A 21,347-nucleotide genomic window follows, 5' to 3' on the forward strand; every position below is an offset into this window, starting at 1 on the left:
TACGTTTTATTGCTTGTTTTACTCTGCATGTTATTTCCAATTTGACGTAAAAGCAGCAAGGGACTACAGAAAATTCAATATTGCCTAACTGATAACAATGTACTACCACTGCAAAGAGACATCTAGTGACAAAATATTGAAAGTTTTAAATCAATGACGTCTGCGTGACGTTTTGTATGCGTTCATAAATAATTATTTTACAGACACTAAATCAAATGTCTGTCAACATTCCTACTTGAAAATCTAATTAGCTTATACAAACATGACTTGTTAAGAGGATACTGTTTAAATGTTAGGTTAATATCATTATCGTTTCAAGTTATGGTACCATTACTGAGGTAATTCCATTGCTCGTGTTCCGTGTTTTGCTATTACTAGGGCAACTGCGGCAACACTAATTACAGGAAGTAGATCATAAACCAGAGACAAGCGCTTTGCAGCTGTTTACAAAAATGAACGAATGAATTTGAATGTATAAAATCTAAAGTCTGTCTGTCAAAATAACCAAACAAACGTAATCAAAATAGTGTTCAAATTATTGAAATAGAGGCATTTTTCCTTTTTCTTATGTGTATTTAATAGTTTTTATACTGGCGTCGGAAAATTATTCCAAGGTATTCTTTCATGCTTATGCATAACATAATATATGTGCACTTGTTTATACATGTTTATTATTCTTTACAGCAAAAGATGGTCATGTAATCAACTTCGAAGAAGTGGATTGTTGAAAAAAAAAAGCATAAATCTACAACTTTTCTTATTAGTAGTGCTAGTAAATAATGGCAGTGATGTATACGCGGTTTTATTACAGAAAATGCTAGACGGGTGGTACTGCCGGTCTATAGCAAACATGCAGGCTAATGAGGCGAGTGTTAGCAACAGCGCACCCTCGGAGGCTCCACAGGCGCGTGACTCGCACAAGGACTATTCTAGCGACAGCAGCAGTGAACCCGAACCTGAGCCCAATTACAGAGCTCAATACCTTACATTGAAAAAGAAACTCAAATTTCTTATTTATGTAAGCACTCAGACTATTTAAAGCTTATGATGATAGATAACTACGCCTTTCGTGAAGTAAATGCCAAAACGTGTTAGACAGTATTTCAAAACAATTATGTGTGTTATTATTTTCTAGGAAAATGAATGTTTTCAAGATGCACTCAGGTGCAGCCAGAAAAGATTGCTCAAGGTGTCTAGAGATCGTAGTTTCCTCTTGGACAGACTATTGCAATATGAAAAACCTGAAAGTACCACTTCTGAAAGTGAGGAGACAGAATCATCAGATGATACTGAATATTATCGTACAGATGTTAAGAGGTATCTGAACTTATCAATTTTGTCTGTAAAGTGATACAACCCTACAGCCCAACAATAGTATATTATTGTAGAGCTTCTATGTACAAATTCTTAAATATTTATAGTTGTACTAATTTGGTACTTCAATTTTTCAGAAAGAAGATAGAATCAGGTGCTGCCAATCAGAATATGTCAGCAAGTTGCTCAGTAAAAGGTTCTAATGTGGTAAAAAGAAAGAGGGCAGTAGTTCCTAAGAAACCACCAAACACTGGTCATATGGTAACTAATATACTTATCTGCTAGTTCATTGTAGAAGGCAAATACTTCATTCAATTTTGATTAGGTTTAATATTTCGTTTATTATATTATAACATTAATTTTTATAGGAAAATTATGAAGTAAACTCACTCCTACACCTGTCCCAAATGACAGCATTGGAAAATATGTGGCTTCTATACCATATACAAATTGAACACCTGTGTACACATATATTTTGATCTATACCTATGTTTCACTAATAAATATTCTGGTCAGAAGCCAAAAGATTTCTATTCTGTGTGAATATTTCAGCAGGTTGACTTGCTAAATTCTACTACTATTTGAATTCTTAATTTTTATCCAATTACCCTACTTTTAAAATTATAATAGTCTTGTGTACAATATGCTTAGAATGTTACACATACTAATATACAGGATTTAAACTGTTGCCCTTTTAATGTCTATTGTTTATAGATCACAACATGGTTTCATTAAGGTATATCAATAGAATTGTCCAGCCAATTGAACTTGTTAATGAGAGGTGGAGGACTGAAGAACACACACTTATGTATTTGAAGTTCTGTCCAATACAGTTGATAACCAGATGGTTTATATGTTATGATATTATAAATTTCAGCATCAATCAAGTGGCTCAATGCTGTCTAAAGTTTCACCAGCTTTAGGCTTCGGTCTATCGGCAGGTGACGGTCACATGACGCCCGAGGAAGTGGAACGCCATCTACAATCTCGGCAGTCATATATGGAACTATTGCCAGAGCGAGCGCCGCCCACTGTGCCCACTGAAATGTTCAGCAATGATCCTTCTCTTGACAGGTAATATACAATTATTATGTTTTTTTTATCTGAACTGTATATGCTTACAATAGCTAGGTATTTTAAATGTTAAAATATTTTTTTTATAATCAGGTATTTTTGTTGCAGTGAATCAAATGATGTACTGGAAAATTCACCAAATGTAGAAGAGTGGTTTGATTGATTGTATACTTATGTAAAGATATGTACAAGTGTCTCATCAGATTCACTTCTATTTAAGTTAAAATGTATTATTTGTTCATGTATTTTGTCAGAGCATGAATTTATAATATTTGATAAAAATAAAAGATTGAAAATACGTATTGGATAAATATTTTATTTAAGAGTTACAATAATGGGTTTGAAGCGCAAGAACAAACATCTATATCCGGTACAGAATCACACCCACTTTGTGATATTTTACATTTGATAAACACACATATATACGAAGTGTACATGTATCAAATAAGCATATATTTTCTTTTAAATTTCATAATATACATACAGTTATAGGTACCACATTCTTAACAAGATTAATAAAAACGTTTATAATGATATATTAATTTATTATTAATGTTCTCTTAACAAAACTACCATGCAAAGAAAACTTTAGCATGCTTGCTACCAATAAATTTATAACAACATTTTATGTCCATAATACTAGTCTCTAAATCTAACTTCTATATTGTGGTACATTATGAAAATAAATCATCTAAGTTTGTGAGATTCCTACTATCGACTCAAGACACACACCAACACATCTTAATTAACCTCTAACAAACAAGTACAATAAGTATGCATGTCATGAGTATGAAGCTGATATACTAACATTAGCTTAGTTTTCGATATTTAATAAGAAACTGGTATTGTGTGTTGTCATTGGGATTCATTTAAAAATATATTGAAGTCCTGTTAAATAAAGGAATCACCACAAATATTTTTAAAATAATATAAAATAGGCCTATCATATAGGAATGTTTATGAAGTTCATGTTGATTTTGACTTGAGACGCACAGAGCACCAATCATGATGTGTAAATATATTATGACTTGTATCCACATAATGGCAACATGATGAGGGTACCTACAATTGATTTTATTTTTTCTGTCGCGAGGGACACTCCTATAAAAGTGCTAACCATATTTTTGCACCAAAAACAAGGGTTAAAAAGCTTGGTAACTATCTCAACATAGATTTTAGCAAGACCTTCAAGATTGTGGCTGTTAAGTAGGTATATCAGACACATAGCAAGATGTAAATCCCAAAGTAATACTGTATATCAGCTTACACTTGAAGATGAGATTTTATAATTGTGATAGATGTATAATTTACTACAAGTAACAGGAACATTAAATAAAAAATAATAAGGAGAACTGTTTTAAAATGGCGATGGTATATTTTATACATATACCAGTAATTTTAAATACAAGCTATTGGGAAACAATATTATACTTCATATTTGATACGTTTTATGAGATAATGTCTACAGACATAACATATTATACTCAACAGCATGTAAGTTATAATCTCATAAATTTAGTTTAACATGTTATTATTTAAATATCATTTAAAATAACTGCTGAGTATAATATCATTAAAACGATTACAAATTTTGATACATGATGACATTAACAGCCAAACATTTACTTTGGTATGAATTATAATTTTCTACATTTTATCATAAATACATTTGAATATATCTAGAAATATGCGAGACAACAGTATTTCTGTGACAATAAAGAGTTTAATCATCGCCTAATAAAACGAACTATCAGCCATGATATAAAGGATGAGAATCTCATTACCTATATATACAAATAAAGCATTATTTGGTATAATTGTTATACCATACATACAATATTATATAGACATGTAAAGTGATCAAGCATATGCTACCATGTTCTGTTTACAGATGATAAGTAATATCATTTTATATTTTAGACTACTAATATCAAATTAGGTATCATGAATGGAAGAATATTGATTTACAAAACGCGATGAACTGGTACATTCTAAATATATTAAACATTGATATAACATGACTGAAAATATTCCTTGTCTTTGTAACGTGTTGTCTTATCAAATCTTACAAATCGCATTTTAAATGTTAATTAAAATAATTCTCGGTTTACAAACACCTAACTCTATATTAGCAATAAAATAAATCCAAAATCGTACACAAGAGATTTCATTTCATACTAAGTTCAGTGCAAAGTTCACAAGTGTTTGCTTCATAATATATTTTCCAAATTGTACGCATTATTTTATCATTTTCTACATATAAAGTGACTGTGAACTTCTAGGCGACTATTACACTGAATTCATTGTCTAACAATGTTGTTCATATTTCGTGGTTCCTCGTTACCTTAACTCTTAAAATTGATCAGCTAGCAGATTGCAAATTTCGTGTGAGACTGTTTCCTTGCTAGATCTTACAGTCAGTCTATACATTTGAGCTTGTTTGTTTGGTTCCAGTCGCATAAGACATCCTACTTGCTGCACCCTGGTGTGCACAATGCCAGCAAGAACAAAGTTATCAGGATTGGGATCAATACCATCTAGCAACTGCATGCCAAATCCAGCTAATTTGGTACGCGTCGCGGGTAGGTCGATAGAACCTTGAGCTTTGAATATTTTTTGTGCTCTTTGTTGTTCTCCTCCCAAATTCTTCCATCTTGCAAAGAATGACTCACCATTCATTTCAGTGGGCTCAAAGAATTTATTCAGAGTGAGAGGCAGTTTCATTGTAATCTTCTGAGGCACATTATTGTAAACAAATGAAACTGACATACTTGGAGCATCAACAAAATCTTCAATGCATTCAGCAGTTAGCATCTGTTGAATTTGGGCACCAGCCTCTAATACTGGCTCCATTGGCTTCATTTGTACATTAAGTTTGTGTAAATCAGTCCAGTGTAACTCAGGATGGACATTCTGAATTGGGAATTGAGTCTTATTCCCATAGAATAACCCAATCCTACCAAGATTTTGTCTGAATTCACTCTTGACACCAATCTGGATTAGTTCATTTTCAAACAGAACTCCATTGTTCTTGAATAAGAACTTTTTGATATTATTCTGCTGAACTGTGCTAGGGCTTATTTTAGGAGCTGTATACAAATCTCCAAGTACATCTAGTAGCCCATTTCCAGTGGCTGGAGCAGTAGTCCCAGGTGGGGTGGAGAGACCAAGTAAGTCTGCACTGGAGATGTTTGTATTATTGGTAGAGGTGTTAATCACTGGTGCAGGAGCTGCTGTGGGTTGTGGGCTCTTTGACTCCCTCACATCATCTGGTATGCGTCCTGGTTTTTTCTTTTTTAGTACAGCAAGGATTGAAGATTCTCTTTCTGGGAAAGCAGGCATTTCTTCAAGCACTGTAGCCAACACATCAACACTGGCAACAATACTCAGTTGAAGGTACTCAGATGCACGCTGTTGCAGCTCTACATCAGAGGAGCGAAGATTGGAATCAGCACGAAAAACTTCCTGGACACGATTTTTAATTTCTGGGAAAAGGTTAACAAGTTTGATATATGTTGACAAGAGCAGAGCTCGAGTTGCTGCAGAACACAGATGGTATTTTGAGTGGAGTAGCTCAAATTGCACTTGAGGTGAAGATCTTGTGTCTCCTGCAATTAAGTTACCAAATTCTCCCAGTATGTAACCACCAACTTTGACCATGTTCTCATGGCAGGTTGGTGCTTGCAGAGCCTCAAAGACAGTTTTAGCTGCATATGCTTGAACTTCCTCTCTGTTGATTACAATTTGTATCACTCTGTACCAAACTTCTTCTGATACATAATCACCAGCAATTCTAATAAGATTTAAGATAACATCAACATACCAAGTGAAATCTGTGGCATATTTCTCAGCTAATATGGCTACTTTTAATACCATCTCCTCTCTGATAGAATAGTCAGCAGTTTCTAAGTAAGCCAACATTTCTTGCACTATTTCTTCAGCATTTGTCTTATCACACATAGCATAGAGTAAGTCCACAGCCTGCTGTCGGACTGATACATCTTTTTCCATTTTCATGGAAAGTATTACCACTTCCTGGTGTTTTTTAACAGCTTCATGAGAAAACTCAGATGTAGCAAGATGACACATAGATTCCAGAGCCAAGTAACGCAGATTTGTCTCACGATTGCTAAGGAACTGGCCAAGCTGGTTACAGGCACGCACTAACAAGTTAGGTTCACTATCATTGTGTATGATCAAGCTTATAGCTTCAAACAACACTGCATTTTTAGCATTGGAGTGTTGTACCTTCTTAGATTTGGGTAGTTCCTGGGCCTTGTTAAAAATGGTTTCCAAGCATTCTGAAAGGCGTCCCCTTACACCAGGCTCTTCAGAGGGTGGAGTATAATTCTGCAGTAATCTCAGCAGTTTGACAGAGAGCCAAGGAGCTGGCACAAAGTAGTAGGTGTAATCTTGTAGATCAGTGTAACTGGCTGTTACAATCCTGCTAAGTCTAGCAACTGCTAATGTTACGCAACCCTTGTATTCATCTGGATTCTTTTTAACAAGAGCATCAATCAAAGATGTTGCTGCAGTTACAACACCCATATGTGGGTCATTTAAAAGATGTATTATTCGAGAAGTCCACTCACCAGTAGGAATTATTTCAGGTGATTTTCGGAATAATCTCAGGAGGCAAAGAGCAGCTGATTGCTTAACCACATCCATTGTATCACCAGAGACAAGCAGTTTTGGGATCTCTGTGCCAAAAGCTTCAGCCATATCTTTGCTACCAATATTGGCGATGCATTGCAGAGCCAAGTTGACATGGATTGGGTTACGTGACTGCAAGTCATTTTTAATGCTCTGGATGATAAGCTTAATTAGATCACTGTTGGTGTTCACCAGGACTGATATGAATAGATAACCTATTTGTTTTTCGGAGTACTTGTTCGATGAAAGTAAGTTGACTGCCTCCATATGACCGAAGTCGATATCATGACCCAGCAAAAAGATAAATAGGAGTTTACATACGTATTTCTTTTTCTGGTAGCCATCAAGTGTTTTATCACCTTTGAACTTACTTCGTATATTGGCCAATTCCTTATTGATTCGCTTTATTTCGGCTTCTTTGCTTTTACAGTTTCTTATGTCTGATATGAAGACTGCGAGCCCTCGCATTCCATCTCCCCTGACGGCAGGCATATTGCCAAGTGACCTATCGAACACCAGTTTTATGCCTTTTCTTTACACTTTCAAACGAAATAATGAATCCAAAATACTATCACTAAAGTAAAAGATGAGATACTTGTAAAGCGGCGTTGGATTATACGGGTCAATTAGCGGCCGTCATTACAATTATATCAGAAAAGATGAGATTTCTTCTGCTACTTCTACAACGCCTTCCTTTTCCATAGATCCGTTTGAAACGTCAGACGAAGCTTATTGTTTATGGATCAATATTGTACGCTAATCGAAGTGTGCACAGACTTTTGTGATCTTTATTGCTTCCGCAGTAGAATGCATTTTAGTAAAGCCATGGGGCAACTGACCCAGTGTACTTTTGACAGTCTATAAAAAGCTATGGATACACGGACCACAGTTATTTCATATATATTTTTCTAGATAACTTATTTATAGGTTTCTAAATCTGAAGACTAGCTGACATGCCTATACTTTTATTCGTTACTATGTCAACATTATACAATAAGAAACAAGTATTAAGTTAATTCTACAGATATGAACGCACTGTTGCGTAAATCCAGACGACTTATCAGGAATGATCCATAAAATATTTTGAATGGTCAGTCGCTTTGATCAGAATAGATAAGTTATGTAGGTACTATATCATTAGGGGAATGCCATGCAAGTTACTAGGTACAGTAGGTACTAAGTATTTGTACGATAAAGTGTTATCATAAAAAAATATAATTCCTCATAATTTTACCCTAAAATTATAGGTAATAAAAGAACGTTCAAATGTGCTCTATATAGTCGAAGTCAGCCAGCTTTCGCAATATTTTTTAAGGTATATTATATACCAATAAAGAAAGCAATCGATATGAGAACAAAGAGTGGAACAAAGGGTTTATTGTCAAAATCTACGTCTCAATGGCAGTCAAGTCAATGGAATGATTTTCTCATGCAGTCTATGGCAGCCCGTTCAATGTTCGTTCCGTCAGTCACGATCACGAGACAAATGTAATAAAAATCGAAAATACGTCTTTGCTGTTGTACAATATAAATTTTAATTCGTGTTGTGGTTCAATGTGACTGCTATGTATTGTTGTTCAATAAAAATGGCATTAATAGTTTCATCTGATCTCTTGTGAAACGCTGGTGTCAAAGTACGATTCAACTAATGAATGATGCAGTCTATTTTTTGGACAGGGAGACTGCTATCACGTGCTCTAAGAAATGGACTTTCGAGTTTCTCAAGTGCTGCCGAATTAAATGTTTCGAAAAAGAATCACCCTTATCTAGTTTCAGTGGTATGTGGTTTTCCCAAAGACATTGCTAATGGAAGAACACGCAAAGGACAATTCGGTGACGACGCATGGTTCTCCTCCAATTCCACCAATGCGGATGTTATTGGTAAGGCATTGTTTTTTACTACAAGAAAATGCTTGGTATTGTTAACCCATCATGCTATTTATGTATCAAACATCCTAAGTTTTATCTAGTGAATATTACTTTTTTTGGCATTTGTGACATTTTATTGTTTATAATATATTTTAATCTAAAATACTTAAAAATCACATTTGTTTATTGCTAAAAGACTAATTTGTTGAACAGAATGCTTAAATTAATAATGCAGAAAACATTGTTTATTATATTGAAACAAAGCACACTTACATCTTTATCTAAAGTGAAAAGTATTAATAGCAACAGCTTATTATAATTTAAATTGTAGAATCATTATCGATAAATAATTATAATAACTATATTATAACATACATTAGGATATATTTTCCAAAATTATACACATAATTTATCAAAAAACATGAATTGATACTAAACTAGTGTCCTTGTAGTGATATATGTGAAATGAAAGTTATTATCCTGAACTCAAAAACATTTTCAAATCTATGTAGGTAATTTTATTTTGTTAATATTGCATCATAAATGCTTTAAAAATCATATTTACCTGGGTTTATTTTATTAAATTTCAATAACAAAACATTAATTAGATGTAGTAGTCTGATTATAAGTTTATCTAATGATAGCTGTGATAACACTTTGACTCTATGATAATAATTCCATAGACATTTATAATAGTATGACCTGCTTTTTGTAAGATAATATATTAGAAATTAGTTTCACAACATAATCAAGTATATTGTTGTTTTTGACTGCCTCTATGGTGCAGTGGTAATTGCCTCAGGAGGTAGTGGGTTTGATTTCCTGATGGAGTAATTTTTGTGTGTTCCACAAAATGTTGATTAGCGTCTGGTACTTTGTGTCCATTGATTGTATGTTGGTAAAACTCACCAAAACACAAGAGAAATTCTCAGTGTGGGAGTAAAAGATGGTGTACCTGACGTCTTCTTTCATTTTTTCCTTGTCCCACATTAGTAGGGGTCAGCATGACATGTTTTTTCTCTGAAACACACTTTAAAAAAGGGATTTGGCTATGTTTTAACAACCGGCTGCCTGGCTGTCTTTAGCCCTCCATACAACATGTATAATCTATAGAAAACAATACCAAATGCATTTTTTACATACAAAATTAAAATATGCAGTCGATTGGTTATATCTTCTTTAACCTGACCTTAGGTACAGATCTTGAATGCATAATTTATTGAGTGTTCATTTTCCTCCTCATATTTTAGTAAACTGGTAGTTGCTTAGTAATTATGTTGCTTACATACCTAAGGACAAAATATTGCACTAAGTAATATAAACATTAAATAATAATGTACCTAAATAGTTCACTGGATATTTATTAATTTCTGATATAAAATGTGCAATGTTAGACCTAGCTTATAATCTAACCCTCTTATTAATAAACACACTATAAACCTATTTTGGTTAAAAAACATACTAAAATATGTTTTCTCTTTTTCATTTCGCTCAGGAGTGAAAGAAACAAAACTCTTTATAAGCCTTTCATAACTTCATATATTTTTGTGAATAAGGGCTTGGGCAGATGCTTGATTCTTATAAATAAATACTAGTTTTATTCATAAGGAGTATGAAAGTGAATGAACATGTGAGTTGAAGAACACAAACAAGAGATGAATGGATTGTGAGAAACAGGATATACCTAGTTATTAGACATACAGGGGTTAAGGCAAAGTTGATAGGTGATAGATATGACTGGAAAGAGCACATGTTTATGTGTCACATGTCACCATATTTAGTCTATTTAATTTATTTAGGATAGATAATAAAGTAAAAACCATGGTTTCAATGTTGGCAGATCTTGTTAGAAGCATTTGCTAGGGTGCAAAATTCAGCTCATTTATAAAAAAGTAATTCATTAAGGTATACAGAGAGATTTATTTGATTTACTATTGCAGTTAAACATTGGTCGTTTTATATGTTTATTAATCATATTTTAATTACTTGTGAGGATGAATTTTTGTGACACTAACTATAATAACTAGCCAGCTTAAATTTAACAAATTAATTGATTATGGCTTGCGAAAATTTCGTTTATTATAAAAAAAATTGAACTAGTATAAAAGGTAAACTATGGTTATCTAAAACTAATAGATATTTCCTTGATAATATGATGAGTAAACTAAGATATCTAGTTCTGTGTGATGAAAAAATGTTTTATTGTAAGTGCTCATTGATAGTGCAATCATAAATAAATGTTCTAAACAAATTCTAAGTAGTCTTATCTTAAGAGCTTTACTTATATTGTCTAGGAAAGTCATCTATTGTGTCATCTACACACATCAATTGTTGATATCAACAAATGTTTGTTTAGATAAAGAAGAAAACATCATTCTGTCTGGAAATATTTTACAGACAAATCATAAAAACAATTTAGATCATACCAAATGCATAGTCACTTTTATTACAGTTAGTAGAATAAGATCTGGATTCACCACTGCTTAAAAAAGGTGGCATTTTGGCAGTTGTTTTCATACACCTACCCTCACTTTATGAGATAGCCTATCTGATACTTATCCATTAGCTGTGAAACAAGCTATTATCCAGTCAATGTTACTAGCTAAACTAAAGGAAAGTCATAAACTAAGACTCATATATTTTACAACCAGTTCTAATAGGTATACTGTTATTTAATTTGTTACTCATAAAATACTTGAGAAATACAAAGACACACATTATAGTTTATTGTTAAATATACCTATATTTAATTTATTGATTGTATTTAGGAGTATTTTAGCTCCACATGACTGAGTTGGTGGACTCAAAGCTATTCTGTGGCCCTTTTTCTCTTTGGTTGGAGACTTGTTCAATTATGTGGGATAATAATGGTATAACTTTATGTACAGGTGTGGCAGACGGTGTTGGAGGATGGCGTGCCTATGGTATTGACCCAGGGGAGTTCTCCTCCTACCTGATGAGGACATGTGAAAGGCTGGTCCAGATGGGACACTTCAAGCTCACAGAACCAGGAGATTTACTAGCCAAGTCCTATTATGAATTATTGGAACACAAGAAACCAATATTAGGTAAATATTTTTTCCTAACAACAATTTTATACTAAGTCATTGATGGAGGTGTGATGAACCTAGGTCATCAGTTATCCTGAAACAAAAGATTATTATACAAGATGGCCAAATTGTCCATAAAGTAGGGAACCATAAACAGGATTAAAACTAATATAAATATTACATATCACACACATATTTCTTATTTCAGTACATACTGAAATATTGAGGGTATTTTTGTAAAAGCAATAAAAAAGCCAAAGAGATTAAGCCAGTGTTATCAGGCTTAATGCACTTTTATCTTCTACTATGTTGGCTATAAAAACACCTCGCCTTCAACATTTTGATTAACTTATGAGAATTAGGGCAAGTATACACAAGTCTTAAAATTACCAGTATCTTTGTTATTACAGCCTGAGCAGATCATGTATACCATGTTGTCTGTAGAAAATGAGATTTGACGTTATTTGTGCTTTCCACTGACAGCTTCTGTGGCACGGTCGATAGTGTATCTGTCTGCTCATCATGAGATTTTGGGTTTGATTCCCGAATCGGGCAAAGTACTAGTCAATTACTACTACTACTACTACTACTACAAAGTATTGGTCAATTTATATTCGGTAATTTCTCAATAGTTTCGTAACGTGAACGGTAAATGGCGACAGGCTCGTCCTCTAAAACATGGGACTGACATTGTTAATGGGGAAACGTGTGTGGTGTGTACATTACAAACATCTCTCTCTGCGCCTTCAGGCATAACAGGCGTGATATTAAATATTTATTTGTCCTTTCCATTAACATTCAAAAGGGGCAAGTTCAACAAGTTGTTTTGAACAGCGTGAACCCGATATTTTGTTTTTCTGAAAATGAAACTTGCCTGTACCTATTCAAATTTGCGAGAGTATTTATGTCTCGCACGTAAAGTTAGTACCTACATAATTTTACATATTTGTTGTTGTCACGACGTGCATGCATGCCCTCTAAGAGCTGGTTAGAGGTGTGTTAATGTACCCAGTTTCCGTCAAGAACAAGAATGTCTTTCAGACTCAAGTGACAGGTGATTACCGGCTATTTACCGTATTATAGCGTTTACCGGACACGCTTCCTATTTCCACACACGACTCGAGAATGGAACCCACTGATCTTGTGATAAATCAAGATTTGCTTAGCATTATGATTATAATTTGTACGTAAATATTTATCTTTTGCCACTCTACTAAAATGGTTAAATATTAGAACATTTTTTGTTAAACGTTTTTCGCGCTGTCGCACTGATTCTTCGACCGACATATCCTTTGAAAAAACATACATATTAAATTATTCCGTAAGATGCTGAATAATGAAAAGACATAGCTATTTTTCTTATGAGCCAGTCTGTAAGGTATCAATAAGGTTGCTTATTGGAAGAAATTAATTGAACACTGATAATATTGTAGGTTGCCGACATTCTTGTTGATATTGGACCTCCTGTGAACGTTTGTTTACATGATACGATTGTTCCATTTTAAAATGTACCATTATTCTTAATGCGAAGAATTGACCCCTCGTAGTTAAAGAGATATTGCATCATTAGTGATCGCCAATGATTTATTTGATGGGCGTAGGTACGGTTCGTAATGTCGCATAGTATTTTTTAAGTAAGTGACTTCCTAGAATGATAAACTATCAATGTTTGTTGTTTTACTATTGTGTAAAGATAAACATGAGGTGATTCCATCGTCCAAAGGGTAAAAATACACTAAAATTCATAATAAGCATACAAATTTATTAAGCTGGCTATCGCTTTGATCAGTGCCTCTGGCGGGCCCCGTAGGAACTATTTCAGCAGTATATTTTAAATGTCAAATTCTCGATACTCGACATTACCGATTGTAGATAATTGTGCTACAGCCGCTACAGGTTCAGTTTTATAGCTTCATGTATTGTTTTTTGTATTGCAGGCAGTAGTACAGCATGTGTGATGATCCTAGACCGCACAGAGAGCGTGATGCGCGCCGCCAACATCGGCGATAGCGGGTACATGGTCGTGCGAGGAGGCCGCGTCGTCCACCGCTCTCATGAGCAACAACACTACTTCAACACACCGTACCAGCTCAGCCTGCCGCCACCCGGACATGACCGGAATGTGCTAAGTGACAGGTACATACACTGACTCAAATTACTCCACATTTATTTGGGACTAACACATTGACAGGTACAAGCAAATATGTACCGTATTGCACAGAAAAGAGAAGTAATTTTCGTACGCAATGCAGTAAGTTTATTGCCGCAGTATGACAGTAGCTAAGTCGAGACGAGCGATTATATCCAGACGATAAGGTATATTTTATTGCTCACTAGCATTTTTATTGCTAATTTCTACATGGTTTTACGTTTGCCCTAGCCCCTGATCTTAAAGCTAGACAGTTATGGTACTATAAATAATATTCTCATTTAAATATCTTTCTATGTCATATGATTTATTATAAGAAACACTATTTAAGACATGGTAAAGGTATTGTTTACATAATAACATTGTCGTGACTCTAACATAATGAAGTATTACTGCAATGACGCATTGATTTGCACCAGTCCAATATGTTGCGATTCTAAAATTAATTATAGATTTTGCTTTTCCTAACTTGTACCACTACAAGTTTTGACAAATTGATCCATAAGCCTTGAAGATGTGTATTGATGATTCACACTCGTAGTATAATACATTTGTCCTCATTTTTGTGCTAAAAAATATAAAAGTAGCATGCAATGTCATTCAAAAACATCGTGCACAGAAATAAAACAGTACTTACAAAATATAGTAAAAATGTAGGTGATATCAAATCAAGATAATTTTAAAATGACATTGTACTCACTGTCCCGGGAATGTTATTTATGTACATAATGTTTATCATGTGTATTCAGTGAGTTGATTAAAGAAATATAGTGCGTCATATTTTCTTGATGATACTATCAGATTTAGAGCGAAAGGTTATTTCAATAGAGATAATGGTGTACACGTTATGAAGGTTTTATGTATGTTAATATATGGCTCACACGAAAACAGTATCGATCGCTATGATATTATATTTGGCGTGCATTTCTGCCGCAAGAATGTGAAACTACGATAGTTTGGGCGAAAACTCATACAACGTTGCGTTGTATTGTTGACAGTTTTATTTTGGTATCGTGCCAACACACATTTTCGAAATTGATTTTGTTGTTTTTAAACCGTTAAGCTTTTAAAAGTCATCTTCTCTTAAATTTCCATCCGGCGTAATATGCATAATTTGTTGCTGCATACTTACTGATGTCGAGCAGTTATAACTGGAGATGCGGCCACTAACTGGCATCGTGCGGTTTTATTTGTCAACTCATGATGTAGCCACACCGTTAGGTCATTCGGCTACCACCGCAACATCAAAATCCATTAGCGATTGTAAATTGTGATGTACAATGGAGCTGAAATTGTATAGTGCTTTAGTATTCTTTATATTGTATTGTATTTTATTGAATGCGTGTTCTCGAACAACACGTCATCGATACTCTTAACGACAATAGATCTTGATCTGATAAATGCCTCGTAAACGTTCTATATTTAGCGCATCGCTGCTAACACAGATGACCGATTGTTATGTAACTTACGTAAGAACTCTTACAATTAGAGCACTTAATTCTTATGTACCTAATAACATTATATAATGACTTAATCATTATTTTGAATCAGCATGAAATGCATATTCATGAACCTAGACGACCTTGTACTTACAATCGTATAGAGGTCAAAGAGCATGACACAAATATCAACAAATCTTATTAATTAATTGGACTAAAAGGAGATCTTTGTCTGTTATCACGAGTGTTTAGCTCAGGAAATAAGAACGTAAACAATGGTATTATGATATCCGCTCTCCCGATTTGGTCTCCGCAGACTCCGCAGTACGCTGTACGGCAGTCATAAGACTTGCTATGCTCCCACCACGAGACTAGTAGTCATGTGCTCATTCCACAAACAGCTGTTGTATTTCTGTATGCACTAATATTAGAATTTTTAGCTCATTGGAATTTTGCCAAATCATTAAACCCTCGTGCGTTCTCTTAAATTTATGGAACTATGTTTACTTGTTTATTATTGGTACAAAAGAGCGTATTTTAATTAACTTCATTAATGTCCTGTTAGTATAAATACGATTGCTTGAATGAGTGGGGAAGAACGAAGAACGATAGCCGTGAGGTTATTGACATTTTTATTTAATTACATCACTGACATCAAATAAACGACGTCGTGTGACGTCACAGTACACTAATGTGAGGCTAGTAGAGTACCAGCATCCTAGAATTGGGTTATAACATCTCACCATGGTCAGTACGATCAGTGTGTCGCATGCGTAGATAAACGATCGAGTGTAAAGTCCATGTTTTTTACGTCTCTACTACTGTTCGTTCATGTTTATAATGTTTACATTTTTACTATTTTGTAGGCAGTTTGATTGCGTCAATCTTTGTTAATTCCGCAACAACTGTTAAACGTTTTTTTACCGATTGTTATAATAAGTGTGTACAAAATTTGTAAAACTCAAAACTTCTCCATTTTTTGTTTGCAAAATTCTTAGGCAAGGCCGCCGAATTTTGCATATACTTAACCGTTTCGTTGTTTTACTACAAAGTAAAACCAATGAATTAGCAGAATAGACTGCTGTTTTATGACTGACTATGTTTGTATGTGCTGACGTATCTAATGGACCATAAACAAAGGGGATTTACATGGTCAATGTTAAACGATACGGTAAAACATCCTACACATAATCATTGGTTAATTACACTAACATTTATTTTAACATTGAAAAAAAAATATTGAATAGATGTTTTTCTTTAGTGCTAACGATTGAAAATTATTGCTTCAATGAATCGAGTGACTTCAAAGTCCACTGTATAATTAAATATTAGCTTCAATTAGTATCCATTTACTGTTGCCTATTAATTACTGTTGCCTATTATTAATATCCTGCCTACAGGCAGGATATTAATACTAGGTTCATGCAGATAAAACTGAATTTGTTAAAACGCCACTTAAAGGATTGCGTTGGGCTTTGTTGCTGAATAATTTGATGCAATTTGTGAGTGTCATTCGTGAATGATAAATTATGTGCTTTGAAAATTATATGAGATCCTTTTTGTTCTACAAAAGAAAGGAGCGTGTGAATAGACTGAAAAGATTTAATTTTAAAGTAAAGATCCGCAAATAACTATAAAACGGCTGCTATTTTAATAATAGCTTCTTACATATAAAAAGTAATTAATTACATTAACTTTTAGCTATTTTAAGTCTATACCTCTCTTGCTGTGAGTCTTTCATGTTGTAAAAAATACTACCACATGTGTCATTCACTCATTAGCCACACGTGGCGTATGTTTTTTGTTTTAAAAGACCATCTGTCATTTAGATTTCCACATAAATTGCAGGATTGTGTTTCTACCACAAGCAAAGATGAACAGATTTTTAAATGATAACATAAGTTGCACCTTATTACACATGATCAATTTGTAAATAAACAAATATTTGTAAGATGATTGGTTATAAAAAGTAGCCTTGAATTTATTGCTGCTTCTTTCAAATACTCATTAATTTAATATTGTAACTTAGACAGGCATAATATTTATTTGATCATACCTAAATATAAATAGTGATTACTTGGTTAGAGGCAATACTTAACATACCAATCAATGGGTACTACTATTAAAAAGAGAGAACAAGAATTTGACAATATGTATGTAAGAGGTAATAAGATAATAATATGACGTGGGTAACATGTACCAAAAATTAATTTAATTTCCCAAATTTTAAATGTTTATTTTTGGTTGTATTCAGGCCAGAATCAGCGGAGACGTCAGAGTTCTCAGTGGAGTGCGGTGACGTGATCCTGGTGGCGACAGACGGCGTGTTCGACAACGTGCCGGAGCCGGTACTAGTGGGCGAGATGCGCCGCGCGCAGGGCCTCGCCGGCAACACGGAGCGACTGCAGGCCGTCGCCAACTCCATCGCGTGGATGGCCCGCAACCTCTCCTTCGATCGCTGCTACATGTCGCCCTTCGCTAAGAGCGCGCGACAGAATGGCATTGACGCTATCGGTAAGTGCATCAATCATTCCTTATCAAAGCCCTATTTTAACTACGTAATACGGTCAGCATCTAATCTCAACGAATTAGGTTGAATATCAATCTTCACAGAGCGATTGCCAAAGGCTTAATGCAGATTATTTCGCAGAAATTGCATCAAAACAAATTATACAATACCACATTCTAAGATTATATTATTATGATGTCCAAAAATTAGGAAGACCATTTTATTACACGCACTAATTACTAGTTCGGTAAGATGTTGCGTAATAGGAAATAGTCATCATCAACTATCGGGCACATTTCCAAACTCTCGGTTGCTAATTACTGAGTATTGCGAAACTAAACCTAAAGATGTTAAATTTAGTAACTGTAGTTGCAGCTAACAATGTTCTATTATAATTAATTTAGCTTGTTGGACAGTGTACTAATGAATCAACTTCTTTGTGTTACAGGGGGAAAACCGGACGACATAACGGTGCTACTTGCGATTGTAGCGCTATGAAAATGTCCCCATGTGATTTATGTAGGTAGATTTTAGGTATATTTTTGTTCAAGATTAGGTACTGCAAAATTTTGTTGTCAAGGGTCGCCCGGAGCGGTGAGGCTTTATTGCATCTACAGAGTACACATACGAACGTAGTCACGCTAATAATTTAGCATTTAATGGTGTGATTAAATAGTAATAAGCATTTGTTTCTAAATCACAAACAACTAAATGAGAACAAGGTTTTACATTGATTTATTGATTTGTTATATTGTTATAATAACGAAACCTATTTCGTATAGATTTACCTATACAGCTATGCTGGTTAATTTGATTATAACTAGGCGTGACTAGGCGGAAAATTCGTTGTGAAAACCTTCCGCAGCGATTTAATTAAGTTTTATCTATCTACTTACAATAAACGTTGGGTTGTGATTCTTATGTAAAGGAGACTATGTTCGTATGTATGCTCACAACGCGCTGCTCCGGGCGACACTTAAACCGTAGTGATAACAACGAAGCCAAAAAAACGAAAAATTAAATCTTTGGACCTTTTTGTTGTAAATGATCTGTAATTTAAAAAAAATCGCATAACTTGTGTTGAAAGTAAAGGAGGTGCCCGCCACATAATGATTGTTGATTTATATTGTTTTGTAACTCTGTTTATATGTATATTTGACATTTAATTAATTATTACAATGTTCATAGTGATGTGTAAATAAGTTTGTACTATAGCAACCGTTTTGTTAAAATAATTAAATATTTCTGTATGATCTCAAAAGATGTTTGTGTGTTGTACAATATTTGCTTGGTCCGTTTACAGTCGTAACACTAGGACACCTCCTGAACTTAATGTCGTCTATTTAATGTTTATTTGAAATAGAATTGTTTATTCAAAGATGTATCACGCTGTGACGCCATGATCTGATTGTCGTGCTTTTAAATATTGTGATGATAATGCTTTTCAGTGTTATATTTGCGAAAACTATGTCCAGTTTTCAATGTGTAACATTTAGAAAATTTAAATTGGGTCAGCGAAAGGTTTCTTAGACCTAGATTACTTAAATAAAAACAGTTCCACTTTTGTTATCTGTTAAGATTGTACACGAGTCTTGTGACAAGACACATATGGGTCGAAACATTGTTTACTTGATTGTTTAGTGAAATATTTTCCTCACGATGACGAGGGAAGAACAAAATGTTTTTATTTATCGAGAATATCATGCCGCCTTTTTGATATTGTACGTTTTGATTTTGTGGCCCAATTGTACAAAATAGTAATTTTTAGTGTTAATATTGTGTGATTTCAATGTTGAATATTCTGCACTTTATATTTTTAATAATCAGCTCTGTATTGATGTCGAAAGTTTTGGAATTGAGTGTGAGAGTTTGAATGAAGACTGAATACGACTAGATGTACTGTTCTTGTTGTTACTAGTAGATTTAATGATGTTGAAGAACTATCACATCTAACGGTTCTACACTGAGACAAGATATTTTCCTTTTATAAATTTTTATGTAAATTATACGTGTAATGATTGAGAATTATCGTATGTTTTTTTTTTATTAAATCAGTTATAATTTCATTTGTGATATAAATCCATTTTGTTAGTCTGCTAAAATTAGAAATCTTAGTCGCTCTTTAGCAGCAATTAGTTTAGACTGTATACGCTTGACACCTTATCCTGATAGTTTCGGCTATAAAAATAGAAGTAAAGCCTAGTACACACGTCCTTGTTCATACTTATGCTTGAGTCAATCTGTCACCACGCTTGGAAACAAACCCAACATAATAGCACTTTGGACACGAATGATTAAGTGGTTGCTGGTTCGGCTCATTGGTTCTTGCGATCGTTTGAACAAGATCAATGTACAAACTAGGCTTTAAGTAGTAAATCAATGTTATATTAGGATGCAAGCTACAAAACATTTTAAATAATGCTTGACATCTAATAAGATGCAACATTACCCATTTGTCATTCATTTCAAACAATAACATAATAATATTGCGATTTGTAAATTATTGGATTGTATAGATGTATTTTAGGTACGATTCTTAATACAGCAAGCCATTGTTCTGCAGATATAATTTATAATAAATAACTTATCATGTAAATGCATTTAATTTTGTTTATAAAAACGGGCTTGTTAACCGTGAGAGATAAACATGAACCGAGAAAACCTATGCAATATAGGTTTGTAGAAGCATTTTAATATTTGCACTGGTCATGGCTTATTGTATTAACAATCGCTCTTATCTATCGAAACCTGCGCATGCGATTGATTATTATGATGAAAGACAAACGCATATAGGAACTGTATTATTGTAAAAAGATGCAGTAACTAACTGTCAGGAAATATTATTATTATAAATAGTCTTCAACTGCGCAGGTTTGTACTAGCCAGCCTATTGCGGCCTTGCTTTTGCAAATTGAGTAACATTTGCATAGCCTAGCTGCAATTAGCTGTACCACTACTATTAGAATATCGACCATGTTAACCATAGAAAAAGTCCTAAAGATATGCTTTCAGACAAGCTGTAGTTTACAAAATACTGTTGCAGCAAACACTTGTCCTGGAAACGAATCCGGCAGCTTTTCTTAAAGCATACAATATGCAGTGTCCATCAATTGCTAATTTATATAGTAAATCAAACTTATCCACCTGTTGTAAATTCGAATTCACTATGAATATTGCGTGAAAATAGAATAAACAATTCTGATTACGATCTAATCTTTGATTTACACCAAACCCTTATTAGTTCATTGCTGATAGTGTTTTGTCACATAATCATGACAAGGCTATTTTCT

At 34.0% G+C, this 21,347-nt stretch overlaps 3 protein-coding genes across 3 annotated transcripts; 2 read left to right on the plus strand and 1 right to left on the minus strand.

Moving 5' to 3' along the window:
* The first annotated feature begins 455 nt into the window (after window positions 1-455).
* Window positions 456-2,690, plus strand: LOC142977458 (uncharacterized). Its single transcript, XM_076121347.1, has 6 exons — window positions 456-614; window positions 812-1,018; window positions 1,136-1,317; window positions 1,452-1,575; window positions 2,192-2,388; window positions 2,497-2,690. Exons 2-6 carry the CDS (start codon window positions 815-817, stop codon window positions 2,549-2,551), a joined length of 762 nt encoding a protein of 253 aa, XP_075977462.1. The 5' UTR covers window positions 456-614; window positions 812-814; the 3' UTR covers window positions 2,552-2,690.
* Window positions 2,685-7,765, minus strand: AP-2alpha (adaptor protein complex 2, subunit alpha). The gene has a single exon (XM_076121346.1). It carries the CDS (start codon window positions 7,531-7,533, stop codon window positions 4,741-4,743), a length of 2,793 nt encoding a protein of 930 aa, XP_075977461.1. The 5' UTR covers window positions 7,534-7,765; the 3' UTR covers window positions 2,685-4,740.
* Window positions 7,766-8,462: 697 nt separating this feature from the next.
* On the plus strand, window positions 8,463-21,265 carry LOC142978024 (protein phosphatase PTC7 homolog). The gene is made up of 5 exons (XM_076122244.1): window positions 8,463-8,922; window positions 11,799-11,978; window positions 13,898-14,096; window positions 17,803-18,062; window positions 18,506-21,265. The coding sequence occupies exons 1-5, from the start codon at window positions 8,694-8,696 to the stop codon at window positions 18,553-18,555; spliced, it is 918 nt and encodes a 305-aa protein (XP_075978359.1). The 5' UTR covers window positions 8,463-8,693; the 3' UTR covers window positions 18,556-21,265.
* The last annotated feature ends 82 nt before the right edge of the window (window positions 21,266-21,347 follow it).

Source organism: Anticarsia gemmatalis, chromosome 13 (assembly GCF_050436995.1).
Source record: "Anticarsia gemmatalis isolate Benzon Research Colony breed Stoneville strain chromosome 13, ilAntGemm2 primary, whole genome shotgun sequence".
Lineage (NCBI taxonomy): Eukaryota > Metazoa > Arthropoda > Insecta > Lepidoptera > Erebidae > Anticarsia > Anticarsia gemmatalis.